At 37.3% G+C, this 12638-nt stretch overlaps 1 protein-coding gene across 1 annotated transcript; it reads right to left on the bottom strand.

The window, feature by feature from the left end:
- Positions 1-316: 316 nt before the first annotated feature.
- Positions 317-4516, bottom strand: LOC116260407 (zinc finger A20 and AN1 domain-containing stress-associated protein 1-like). Its single transcript, XM_031638734.2, has 2 exons — positions 3173-4516; positions 317-864 (listed from the first exon to the last, which is right to left on the bottom strand). The coding sequence occupies exon 1, from the start codon at positions 3804-3806 to the stop codon at positions 3174-3176; it is 633 nt and encodes a 210-aa protein (XP_031494594.1). The 5' UTR covers positions 3807-4516; the 3' UTR covers positions 317-864; position 3173.
- Positions 4517-12638: the final 8122 nt, after the last annotated feature.

Below are 12638 nucleotides of genomic sequence, written 5' to 3'. Positions count from 1 at the left end.
CATCAACAATTACATAGTTCTTGAGGGGCTTGACGCAACGGACAGGGTGGCTGATAAGCTCCAGTTCTCATTTTGAAACTCTATGACGTCAACTCTCTATACTGCAAAAAGGGGGCTATCAACGTGCAAGCTGAAGTTGGCGGGAGTGGCAACCTGATACATTAAAACAGACCCTATACCCGAGGTACTAGGTAGGTGCTTCAACTTCCTTCTTGGGTTGTGAATAAAATACTTCTACTGCTCACCCAAGAATTACCATTTGCTAGTAAGACATGATCATTCATATGTTGTGCCCAAGAAACAGGATTAAGCTGAGTGATATAATTGGACTTGGAATTTCTTATTAATCAACGCGAAGACTTCCACAAGCATGCTTTAGGCAGAAAGAAAGGATCCTGGAGAGGGTTGGTGCAATGACTTTTTGTTTGTGGTAGTATTGTTATCTGAATGACGAGTCCCACATTTGAGCAATCCGCTATGCCAACGCTTGGTTAATGACCCAGTCGTCTCTAGACCTCCATATACTTTCTTCTCTGGTATCCACAAACAAGTTACTCTTGGGGTGAGAGACTTGACCACGCTGCTTTAAGCTCATCAACACCGTAAAACTCTGAATTGAACTCTAGAAAACTTCACCAAAGACAAAAAAGGTTTGAACCCGTGACCAGGCACCTATCAGCCGACTAGGGCCCTCCCTGGTTGTACTGATCCATCGGGCCCGTCAGCATTGACCCTTTGTGCTGGTTCTGAGAAACAACTTGGAAGACCAACCATGATGCCCATAATTCCATCATAATCCTCGTCTCATGAAATCATCGGCAACAGCAGGCAACACCGGAATGCTCGGAAAAAGCCAAAGAATACCTTCCAGAAAGGAAAGCAAATGATTAATACTGGTATACCCACCACCAAGTCGGCTTCCCAATATAATTATGAACGCATGATCTAAAAGAACGGTAATAAAATAGAATCACAACATAAAGAGAGTTGGTGTTCAATATCTCTTATAAGGAGATTGATGGTGGAGAGGATTAGGGTAAAGGTCCTACCGATGGCTGGTAGGCAATTAGTTTTCATTTTGAATTCCCAAGTGTCAACTTTTTTGTGTACCACACCTTTGCATTCAGACTTGATATGTCCTTACCAGTTCCAAGGTCTAAAAGAGAAAACTAAATCTGAATAGGTGCAAATTTATGCACCAACTTATCCATATATGTAAAATTATGCAGAGTTAAAGACAACTGCAAGATATAACCGTGGAGAACTCGCCCATCTTTATTTATGACTGGGTTTCCTCCGTCCAGTAGAAGATAAAAAAGATCCAAAAAAAAACGTGCTGATCTGGTAATGGCAGGCCCCTCTCTCTGTTTCTTTCTCTCTCTCTCTCTCCTGCCATCATCTGTTGGCCTCCTTTTTAACCATTAGCAGTGAGAGTGGTGGGGGCGTTAAACGGTGCGCCCTTAATGCTCATGATGGTGGGCTTTCATTACTAACGTTAGGGAGGATCTTAGCAGAAATTTGAAGGATGGTGCTGGTAGTCGTCAGCAAGCAACAGCCACCGCGTTATGTATGCATGAAATTAGAATAGCATTCTCTTAAAAGCTAGTGGATTCCCTTGGTCTACAGGCAACATTTCTGCATCATGCACAGATAGATGGAACCATGCACTCATAAGGAATCTCCTTCCCTCTCTCTCTCTCTCTCTCTGAGATGGAAATCTATCTCTCTATGACACATATACACGTAGACATACAAGCGGACAAAAGGAGGCCACAGCTCTTATCCACGTGGACATCTTTTTCCCTCAACAAACCAACCACTGAAATCGGAGGAAAAAGCCAAAAAGATTGAAATGCATTTGTTCCTACCCACATGGGCAGGGGAATTCTCCTTTTCAAATTGACCAATTCGAGCATATTTAATATTTTTTTAACACGAAGCACTAACCCCTATGCAAAACCTTCACCGAAGGAGGCAGGGCTGCACAGATTAAAAAGTCACATTGAAGGATGAAGCAACCGCCAACAGGACCAATAAGCTTTCCATATTCTTTCACTAAGTTTATTTGGGAAATGGAATCATGTCCCTTCGGTGGAAAGAGGGCTATCATAATAATGCACGTCCAGATTTTTCTTATAGGAATGAAGGGCCTGTAAAGGTTTCAGGCTTGATGGATCGTGTCCTGATGAGATGTAGATCCCTTTTGAGAAAAGGAGCCTCGTTAGCTTTGCTTTGAACACAAGAAAAATAAAAGGCTATATCACCTTTTCTTTGCGCTTAAAAAGGAGAAAGAGTTGCAGTGAGGTAAGATACGATTTCCAACCAAGAAATGGAAGGTACACCGGTCCTCTCTCTCTCTCTCTCTCTAATTGACAAGATTATCACTTTACGAGCTCCAAAAGCTGAATACTGCAACTTTTCCTGAACCACATCTGCCACGCCTTTAGAACCATCAGCCAAATTGCATCACATCTTATTTTTTCTGTTCTTCCGGCCCACTAAACAAAAAAATGTAACACAACAAGAAAAAGGGAATACCGAAACAAGTAGTTTGGACTTTGGATGGAGATAGGAGAAACGGGTAGGTATCGACCACAGTAGCTCAAAAAGGTAATTGAAGAGAAATCTATCGACAACTTGATCTACATAATCTCCTTTTCCAAAACAAAATTACATCTACAATTGAAAAGTATAAACAAAAGCAACCAACACAAACATCGTAATAAACCAGTAATCTTTAAACCACACATATGCCATTTACTGATAGAGAGAAACTGATTGTGATCAGGAAGAATACCAAGACTGACTTTAATTGATTTTAAAAAAAAGGAGAATCAAATACATTCACGGGTGAATCATACCAAATGCTTAAGCTTTTTCAAATTATAAAGACGCAGAAATCTAGCGACCAAATCATCAACGTCATATGCATGCCCAACTTAATATTAATTTTTAAAGACATGCACAACATGGCATTTCCATATAAAGTTATAAACCAAAACGGGACAAATCAAAGGCAAGAAGTTAACATCATATCACAGCAAACTCAGAGTTAAACCAATACCCACATCCACTAATTTTCTCAATCCAAACCAGTACATATAACAACATAGAAAATAAGAGAAACGAGATGAAGAAATGAAGGAAAAAGGGAAAAAAAAAAGGAGAAAACCTCAGATCTTGATAATCTTGGCAGCTTTAATCACAGGGTTCTCCCTTGCAATTGCCTCCCTTCCGGCAGCCTTGTAATCGTATGAGCAATCGTGGGTGTCTGAGTATCGGTGCCGGGCGCAGAAGAGGTCGCCACAACGGCACCGGAACCCGGTCAAGCCCACCTTCCTCTGGCAGCTGGCGCACCGGAAAACCGTCGAGCTGGTTTTCACAGGGCGGTCCTCCGTAGTCAAATCCGGCTTCTGGATACCCTTTTCCGGCGTCTCTATAGCTGACGTAGATGGTTGTGATGGTAAAGGTAAAGGACAAGACGGTGAAAACGAAGATGAAGCCGTTGAGGATGATGATTGTGGTGGTGCTGGTGTCGTCTGGGTCTGCGGTGCTGATGGTGATGTAGATGAAAGTGGCGGTGACGGTGATGATGGTGGTGGTGGTGCTGCTGCTGCTGATGAAGATGATGTTGAAGATGGTGGGGGATTGGGTTTCTTCAGAAGGGATTCATTGTAGCACTTCGAGCACATGTTGAGGGTCGCAGGGCTACCAAAGAGGCCACAATTATTGACACAAAGGATGAGACCCTCCGGGATCTTGCAATCCGTCTCATCCTTCTCCCTCTTCCAGCTCTCTTGAGCCATAATTTCCCTTGATCTTTCGAAGACGTACACCTAAATTGGAATTCCCGGGAAGAGAATTTCCACAAAAAGAAACAAAAAACACAAAGCTCCGATCTCACACCAAAGATCGCAGATCAAACAAAAGGGGCAAATTTTCCACCTCAGATCTCCCCAAACAACAAGGAAAATCTACAAGATTTGTAACCAAGAAACACCAAAGGCCGGACTTCTGAAGGAAAACTTCAGTTTTCACAAAGAAAACCCGTAGCCGGAAATGGAAGCCACAAACATATGACAGATGGAGAGGAATCAAGAAAGGAAAGGACAGAAATCCCCGAATCAAAGCGTCTCGAAATCCTTAACATGAAAAGGGGAACAAGAGATCCACCGGCGATCGATAGACAAAGAAGAAACGAAAGCAGCAGAAACAGAAACGAAGAAACGAAGAAGGAACCGATCTGAGAAACTACAGAAAGGATTCGTCGATCGAGAAGACCGACGAGAAGAAGGGATCGAACAAAAAGGGTCCGAAAAATCCCCCCGAAACCGAACCAGAGGAGGAAAGGAGGGAGGGAGAGAACTAGAGGGACAGGGTTCCCAGGAGGGCAGATGGGATCCCTGCGAAATGGCTGCAAATGCTTCAGCCGGTGGCTTCAGAAACCCTAAAAAGGCGGAGAATTTCGGGGGAAAATCTCGAGGTTATTTCCTTCAGAAAAATGAGCACCAGAGATCCCCCCCCCTTCCTAAAACTATTAAAAAAATAAGATTAAAAAATCCCAGAAATTAAGAGAACGGACGGCCCGAATCACTGAATTTCTTGGAAGAAAGGACAGCGAAGATGGGAGAGCAAGAAATGTTTTTTTTTTTTTTTATATATTCTTTTTTTTCATCTTTCCCTTTATTTATTATAAAAAAAAATTAATGAGAAAGGGAAAGTGTGGGAAATTATTGAGGGGGTGGGGGTGGAAAAAGGTTCCGCTGTATTTAAAAAGCAAATAATAAAATATTCGTGAGAGGTAAATTCGTCCTCTCCTTATCAGATTCTTTACCAAACTACATTGGAATTTTTCGTTATTTCTTTACCCCCAACAAGTTTAAATTATTATTTCTATTTAGAGGTTTGATTGGTTCGCAGTAAAATAATTATTTCTACCGCTTCCCCCTTTTCTTACCCCGCATAGTACGTTGGTACCAGTGGTAAATATCCTATCTCCTAAAGTTAATTTTTAGTATATAACAATGTCGTTCAAATTTCCTTATATAAAAGTAGCATTTAGAATTTAGTTGCAGCGTGGACTTTTCTTTATTCGCGTTTGAATGTAAATATATATAAACATTATTCAATAAATCGAATATGTTCAAATAAAACCGTTTACATTTCTATGGCAACAAGAACTATGTTAAATAAAACATTAGAAACTTGGAATTGTTAAAGTCATCTAAGATTTAGTTGTAGGAACGATGCGTATAAAGTATTACGATAACGAGGCTCGAAAATGGACTCGAGCGCTCTACCAAACAATTCTCAACTTGCATTTATCTTGGTTTCAATCGTTCACAAGAAACGCAACAGACTATGACACACCACACGGTAGTATATGGTCACCAATCTTTTTTTAATATCCCAAGTGGCCGTTCTTTGTTTTCATGTCATTCTCATGATCTACATTCTCAAAATTGCCCTTACAATCAAATCCGCCAAGCCACTCATTCGGTGAACAGAAATCGGCTGTGAAATTAATTAAAATCATAGTCACCAGGTTTTTTTTGAAAAAAAAAATGAGAAAAAAACACGATAACTTAAATGGCAGTTTAAAACTTTATAAAAATGTTTTTTCTTAGAAAAAGACATTAAAAACGAAAAAAACAAGTTTTTAATGTGTTTTTTTTCAGTTTTTTTTAATGTCAAACAGTTTTTCTTCATTTCCTATTTTTTATTTGTTGCAAATCTACTTTATCTTTTAATGTTTGTGTTATTAGTTTTTAACTTATTTTATTTTCTCTTTATTTTTAATTTTTTAAAATATTTAAAAATTTACTGTATTTTTTTTTTCAAGTTTGCTATATCATACCCATAAAAAAACATCGCCATTTAAAGCTCTAAAACTTTATTTGGACTATGATTAAAATACTTTGAAAAGCTAAACAAAAAAATAATTAAAAATGAAAAGGAATTCACTATTTAAAAAATTAATTCAAAACCACCATGACCTTGGTCTGTTACTTAGATATGCGTGTTGGCTCCTTGCCACACAAGTGAGTGTTTGGGGTCATGACTGTGTGAGGGGTGTTTTTGTCTTTTAAAAAAAAGTTTTTAACTTTCCAACCATACCTAAAAGAGCAAACCCTCGCTACATTAGCCTCGAAGACAACAACTTAATCCAAATTAACATTCTTGGATACCATCAAGATGACACCCTTTTAAATGTGTGGTTAATCCACGCTATGTCGCTATGCAAGGAAGATCGATCAAGCATTATATTGATCGCCTAGGCACTAAAACAACTGCTTCAATATTTGGGGGTAGGGCATTCAATCTTTCTTACAAATTAAGGGTGAACACGACTCGAGTCGAGCCCGAGTTCAGCCAGCTCAAGCTCGGCTCGACTAATGAAACATTGAGCTTAGGAATAGCTCGGCAAAAGCAGCTTGAGCTCAACACGTAACTAAGGTTGTATTGTGACGTGCACTTCCTCCCTCGAATCAAGTTTATCTTTTACTATCCTCAAAACAAAACTAAGGTCGTATTGCTGTAAAAATCTGTCCACAATTGCCGGATTCTAATTGAATCGACCATAAATCGATTTGATTTGGAAGTAATGCAATATGCAAGAAGTTATATGACAATATAATTTTCTTTTTTCACCGGTTCAATTTGGTTTCGTGGCTAGCCGAAATTGGAAAAGAAAAGTGGAAACATGGAAAGGGAAGGGAGATGCGAAAGCATCGCTATCGCTTTCACGAGTTGGAAGGAAGTCGATGGTCTTTGTGGGCCACCGCGGCTGATAGGTCGTATTACTTTAGAGGTATGTTCAACCAGACATTTTCCCTTTGGATGAGGACGGAAGGAGGTCTATTCTGCTACACCATGCAAGAAGCCAAACATTGTAAAATTTGTCAATGAAATGTCTACAGAAAACACTTGTAACCACAAGCTCAAGACAATATGACAGGAATTTAAGTTATTTATTTACTCAATTGTAATTAATTCAATGACTTTAATTTGTAATTTCGTATATTGATTGATTTAAATGATTGTAATTACAAGTTTATATTTAAATAAATAGAATTTGCATTGGGTTGCTCAATTTATGAGTTAAACTTGTAGCTATACCTACGTTTATTTATTTTAAATTATTGTCATCATAAGTTTGCATGAATACTATTGAGATTTAAGAATTCGCAACCAAAACATTATGTGGTCGAACCCCATTTATATCTCTTAGGCAAAAAAACAAAAATTCTACACACTTGGGTCCTTTCCCAGCTTCCCATCTATACAAAAAAAAACACACACACACACACATCATTTGTTTGAAAACTATCAGGTTTTCCGTTTTCACGAATTGAATTAGCATTAAGAGGCATTGAAATGACCAAAATGCCATTGATGAAAACATTTTTACAACGATTTGCACCACTTGCTAACGAGGCAGCCATGGACTTTTTGGGCAAGGAGAAAAAGGGATGTGAGCAGTGGGATAAACCTCTCACTCAGCCGAAAAGGCAGAAAAGAAAAGAGGAGAGGGAAACAAATATATATATATATATATATATATATTTAAAAAACCAAAATACCCTTTCCATGTAACACCAGCATAAGAGTGATATATGTTTTATATCCATGGACACTGGTTTTTATCATAGAGACGAACAATTAAACTTTAGTTACATTTTTACCCCTCAGTCCCTTTAATTTTGTTCTTATTAGAAGGTCTTTCTTGGTAGCCTGATGAGCTCAGTACAACCAAGCAGGTTCTATGTTATGACCTATAACAAGGGGTTGAGTTGAAAAAAAATCATCTATAAAATGACAAAAATACCCCTCAAATTGAGTATTAGCGGGATAACAGGAAGTCATTCTGTCTATGCATTCATTTTTCCCAAGAGGTTGGGTTTTTCATAAGGAGCCTTTCTAAGACTGGGCATTTTTCCCCGATCTAGCCAAAATAAGCCATTCAGTTGAATCGAGTGAATTAGTAATAAAAAAATATTTAAATTTATGGCAAAGTAAATAATTAAGAAATAAAAACTCGTAAAATTTTCTCCAAAAAGATCTAAAACAGACACATGCGACCCCCCCTTAAATCAAATCAATTTGCCATTGATTGGATTCAATTTGGTCCATTCATGTTGAATTCGGCAGCGCCAGCTTTTTGACTTCCATTCTTTCTAAAGTGGGAGAGTCGAAGAAATGGTTCTCTGCGTTTGATGTGAAGAGACATTCTTAACTTGCACGTATAGTTAAAAAGCTTCATAGTAATCTGCCCATCTGTTGGTTTTTTTTTTTTCCAAATTTTACATATTTTTTAAAATTTTAAATATTAGGGGATAAGCATGCATAGACAGGCCATTGGGATTTTCTTCAATTTCACATTAACAAAAAGAAAAAGAAAAAAAAAAACAAATTCAAGGGGAACCGGCCCCTAGTTCCAAACCTGGATATCTTTTTTCACCATTTTTTTCTCTGACGCTTTTTTCTATGTGTCACGTCAATCTTAAGTTCAATTATGAATGTATATTTAATCAGCCTCATATACAACTCACAGCTTCGTCCTCTTGACGTATGATTATTGAATGTAGTTTTCATGCCCAAAGTGGCAATGATTTCTTCGTTTTTCAAGCTTGGATGAGAAGAAATGTTGGCAATTAGATTGTTGAGATGTTACAATTGGTTTCAAAGTCAAGACCGACATTCACATCTGAGTACAATCAGAAGAAAATGCATTTCTAAAAGAGATAGTTTATGACGTCTTTTAATTGTAGGGATAGACATGAAATAGTCTTGTCTCTTAAGAAATTGAGATATTTAAGTGAACATCATCTATACATGAATTCCCACATTACCCAGATTGGTAATCTTTCTAGATGCATGCCAAGGTGGCTTCCTTGAGGAGTTTTGAGAGTTTGATGCTTGAATTGCAACTCAATCTATAATTATATAAGGCCGTTGTCCTTTTATAGGTTTAAAAAACTGAGACAGATTCATAGAATGTTAGAACTAGCGTTTTATGAATCTGCTTTAATTTTTGAGACATAGTATGTGATTCTTGGGCTCTTCGGGTGGGTACTCAAGGACGCCAGAGTCCTGACACTATCCAAGTAAAAAGAACCTTAGAGGTAGTTGTAATGGAGAAGACACAATGTTTGAAGCACTAATAGAGCCAAAAAGCGACTCTTGCTTCGAAGAGAGAAAGTGATGGATTAGTCACATTTTACTTGATGGTGAGAGGTGAATTGAAAGGTAAATAGTGGTTCTTTTGAAGATTTTTCTAAAATAAAAAATAAGTTGTCTCCTCTACATTGCTAGTAATTTTGCGGATTCATTTTGTTTAAATGCTACATGAAAAACATAAGTCAGATGACAAAATGGAGAGACAAGTTAGTCGACATATTTGTATTCTTATATACAAATTCGTGTAAGATCCATTTGTCTAGGTATCATCATCGATATTTTGAAACTTTTATTCTTTGGAGGGTTGGTTAGCAACATAAGCCAGTTCACAACCCATGTCAAACAAAAACTAGTGGCGAAGCTAGAAATTTCTGGTTGATGGCACTCTAAGTTTAAATTGAAAATTTTAAGAAGCACTTATATGTAAAAAAAAATCCAAAAAATTAGTGAAGTTTTTGTAAGTACATAGGCAAATTTTATAGGCTGGTGTGGGCAAACTAAAAAATAGCTCCGCCACTGGCTGAAACTAGTGTCCCCCTTAGTCCTTGCTCTCTCCTTTGTGTTCAAAGTATTAAAAAAAAAAAAAAAAGCAAAAAGGCTGATGCACAATACAAGAAAAGGTGTTCCCCGTATTGTCCTTTTAGCTAAACTCAAAGATGACTTCAGCCCCACTGGTCTTTCATAATGTTTACATTATCTCTTTATTTTTATTATATAAATTTAAATGTTTTAAATTTCCTTTTGAAAAATAAAAACTATAAACCCCTCTTCATATTCAGATGATCCGAGAGTTATGCACGCAAAAGCTGAGGGCCGAATTAAACTTTCTGAATTTTGACAACGGATCGAAATACCATTTTTCAAAATTTTTATATAAAAAGTGTACAATTTTTTAAAATTTACATGTAATTTTAAAAAAAAATTAAGGTAAACCTAGGGCCCATGGAGGACCCCCTTCCGTCTGCCCATGCTCCGTTATGCTGCTAACATGGGAAGCCGTGTCCCCATTATTTAACCTGAGGGGTATTTAGGTAACTTTATAAAGGTATTTAAAAAAAAAAACTCATTTCAATTTTGCCATAAAGTATTTTGGTTATTTCAAATTCATGACACATTGTTAGAAGCTATAAGTGCTTCCAGGGACCTGAGGTGTCCTGCTGCAAATGCAAATGCAAAGATCGTCTGAATTATTGGCTGATACAGATCGTTTCAATTTTATCGGATGTGTCTGAATTTTAACTGATACAAATAGTTTCAATTTTATTGAATGTCTCTGAAAAGATTGACACAAATTTGACAGGTGCCATATTGACAAGGGTGTCTTAACGTCATCTGCTATACTTTTCTCCTGTTTTTATTTGTTTATTGATTTTCTTTTTTTTTTTTTTTTGGCTTTCTAACTCATCTGGAAGAGGTCAATAACCTGACAAGGATCGCATGTACAACATGATTTCAGCTTTAGTCCAATAAATTAACTAAATTCTAGTTTAGTAGAAAATTTTTGCTTTAAACCCCAAGATAGAGTCTAAATTCTGAATATTCAGAGAAAAGAATTTCACATGGTTTAAGCTGCCACCCATTTGGTGATAAATCCAAATACGGTTCCCATTTATCTGACTTTTTGGTATGAGCCTCCGTTTTACTGGCAATGAGGACCCGACGCAAGAAAGGACAATGATGTCCTTTCCATTTATGAAAAGGAAAAAATATATATTTTTTTAATTTAAAAAGACAATGCTGGAGATCAGGCTTTTAACATATCATAATTTAACTGGAAGTCCTTTCCGACCAGTTGTCAGCGAAAGTGGAACTCGTATTAAGAAAAGTTGAAAAAAAAAAGGTGGATTTCAAATTATAGCCAAAAGAAAGACTCTAAAGTGAAATTTTCCATTAAAAAAATGGAATGACCCACTTATCGTCATTATTATTATGGTTGTTGTTGTTATCAATTACTATTATTAAGGCCCATCAAACACCCATTGTAACCACGCTGTAGCTAATGATGTCAAATTGTCAATGTTCCCATGCAATCTCATATTGCATTTGGGTCCAACTTTAGTAATTGGATCTAGTAAAAAAATTCACATCCGATCAGAAACTAGATGATTCTCACCAAATCCGGTATACACCTGGGTTCTGCAGATATCCGAAATCTAATTACATGTAAAAATCCAAATTCGACGTTTCATTTCCAATAATTAGAATTTATATTTTGACTTTGGATCACATTAAGCAACATCAGGAAGTCGGATATGGTAATTTATCTCAAAAACAGAAGTGCATAAATATATCGTCTAGAAAACTAAGACAAATTCCAATAAATGTCAAACCCACCACCCAGGAAAGAGATCCTAAAGCACCTCTCTCCCCCAACTCCCAATATATAAAAATAAAATTTTAAAAAAAAAAAGGTCTCCCTCCTCCACAGTCTTCAGCTGTGTCAACATCAACGATGGCAACAGTACACCCTTCAACTTCAACTTAGATACTACGCTTCACCATTTAAAACACAAAGGTATAACGCTCCCAAGAATCAAATTAAAGAACTGCTTGTTCAAGCCCTTAATCCGGCCAGTTATGGTATGCCTCTTTCTTTATGGAAGTAAAACACTCCTCACATTGAGGTAAAACTTTGAACAATTTCCCAAAATAATTCAAACGTTTCTTCACCATTATTTCCATTTCAGCGTAAAACTTCAACGAGTCAAAAGCGAATGACAAAGCCTGGTTTACAACTAAGCAGGAAACTAGTGTCCGGATAGTTTTGCCTGCCAACAGGTGTCAGAACAGAGATAGAAAATGTCACGGAGCTGAGACCCGGACTTCCAAACGATTCCTTTCACTACCATTCTGTTTTCAAGCTAGACAACTACAACTTTGGTAAGTCAGAAGAAAAGATCATGCTCTGGTGTATAAACTAAGCCAAAAAGCTAGCTTTTACCCATTTAACTTTTAGATACAGTGGACAGAAAATCCAAGGTAAGAAAAACACAATCATAAGTGTTGTTTAACACTAAGCGTATGTATCAAGCATATTAGGGATGTAAGCACACAAATTCCACAGCTTACTAATGAAACAAGCAAAGCTGCTTCCATATTTTTGAAACAACTGAAAATTTTGGACATCACATACATGGCTCTAGTGAGAAACATCCCGAGACCTTCCATCACATAAAGTATGCAGTCTAGACACCACACAAATTGTTTTGCCATCAAAGTATTAGCAATCACTGAGCAAGCCTATGTAAGACAAGACAGACAGATCACTGTAACGTTTCACTTGGCCAAGAAGGAAAATGCAGTTTAAAAACGAAAGTGCGTCAGAGAAGAAAAAGTTATTACCGTCATCCAACAAAACGCAGATATAAGCTTCTGTTTCAACAGAGACAAAGACTCCTTATTGACAAAGAGAAATTTGCAAATATTAGTATTATCAGCTATTATCCCTTCCTGCCTGA

The sequence above is a fragment of the Nymphaea colorata genome, chromosome 9 (assembly GCF_008831285.2).
Source record: "Nymphaea colorata isolate Beijing-Zhang1983 chromosome 9, ASM883128v2, whole genome shotgun sequence".
NCBI classification, from domain to species: domain Eukaryota; kingdom Viridiplantae; phylum Streptophyta; class Magnoliopsida; order Nymphaeales; family Nymphaeaceae; genus Nymphaea; species Nymphaea colorata.
Note: the sequence above shows the minus strand (reverse complement) of the source record. Positions and strands in the feature narration are given on the sequence as shown.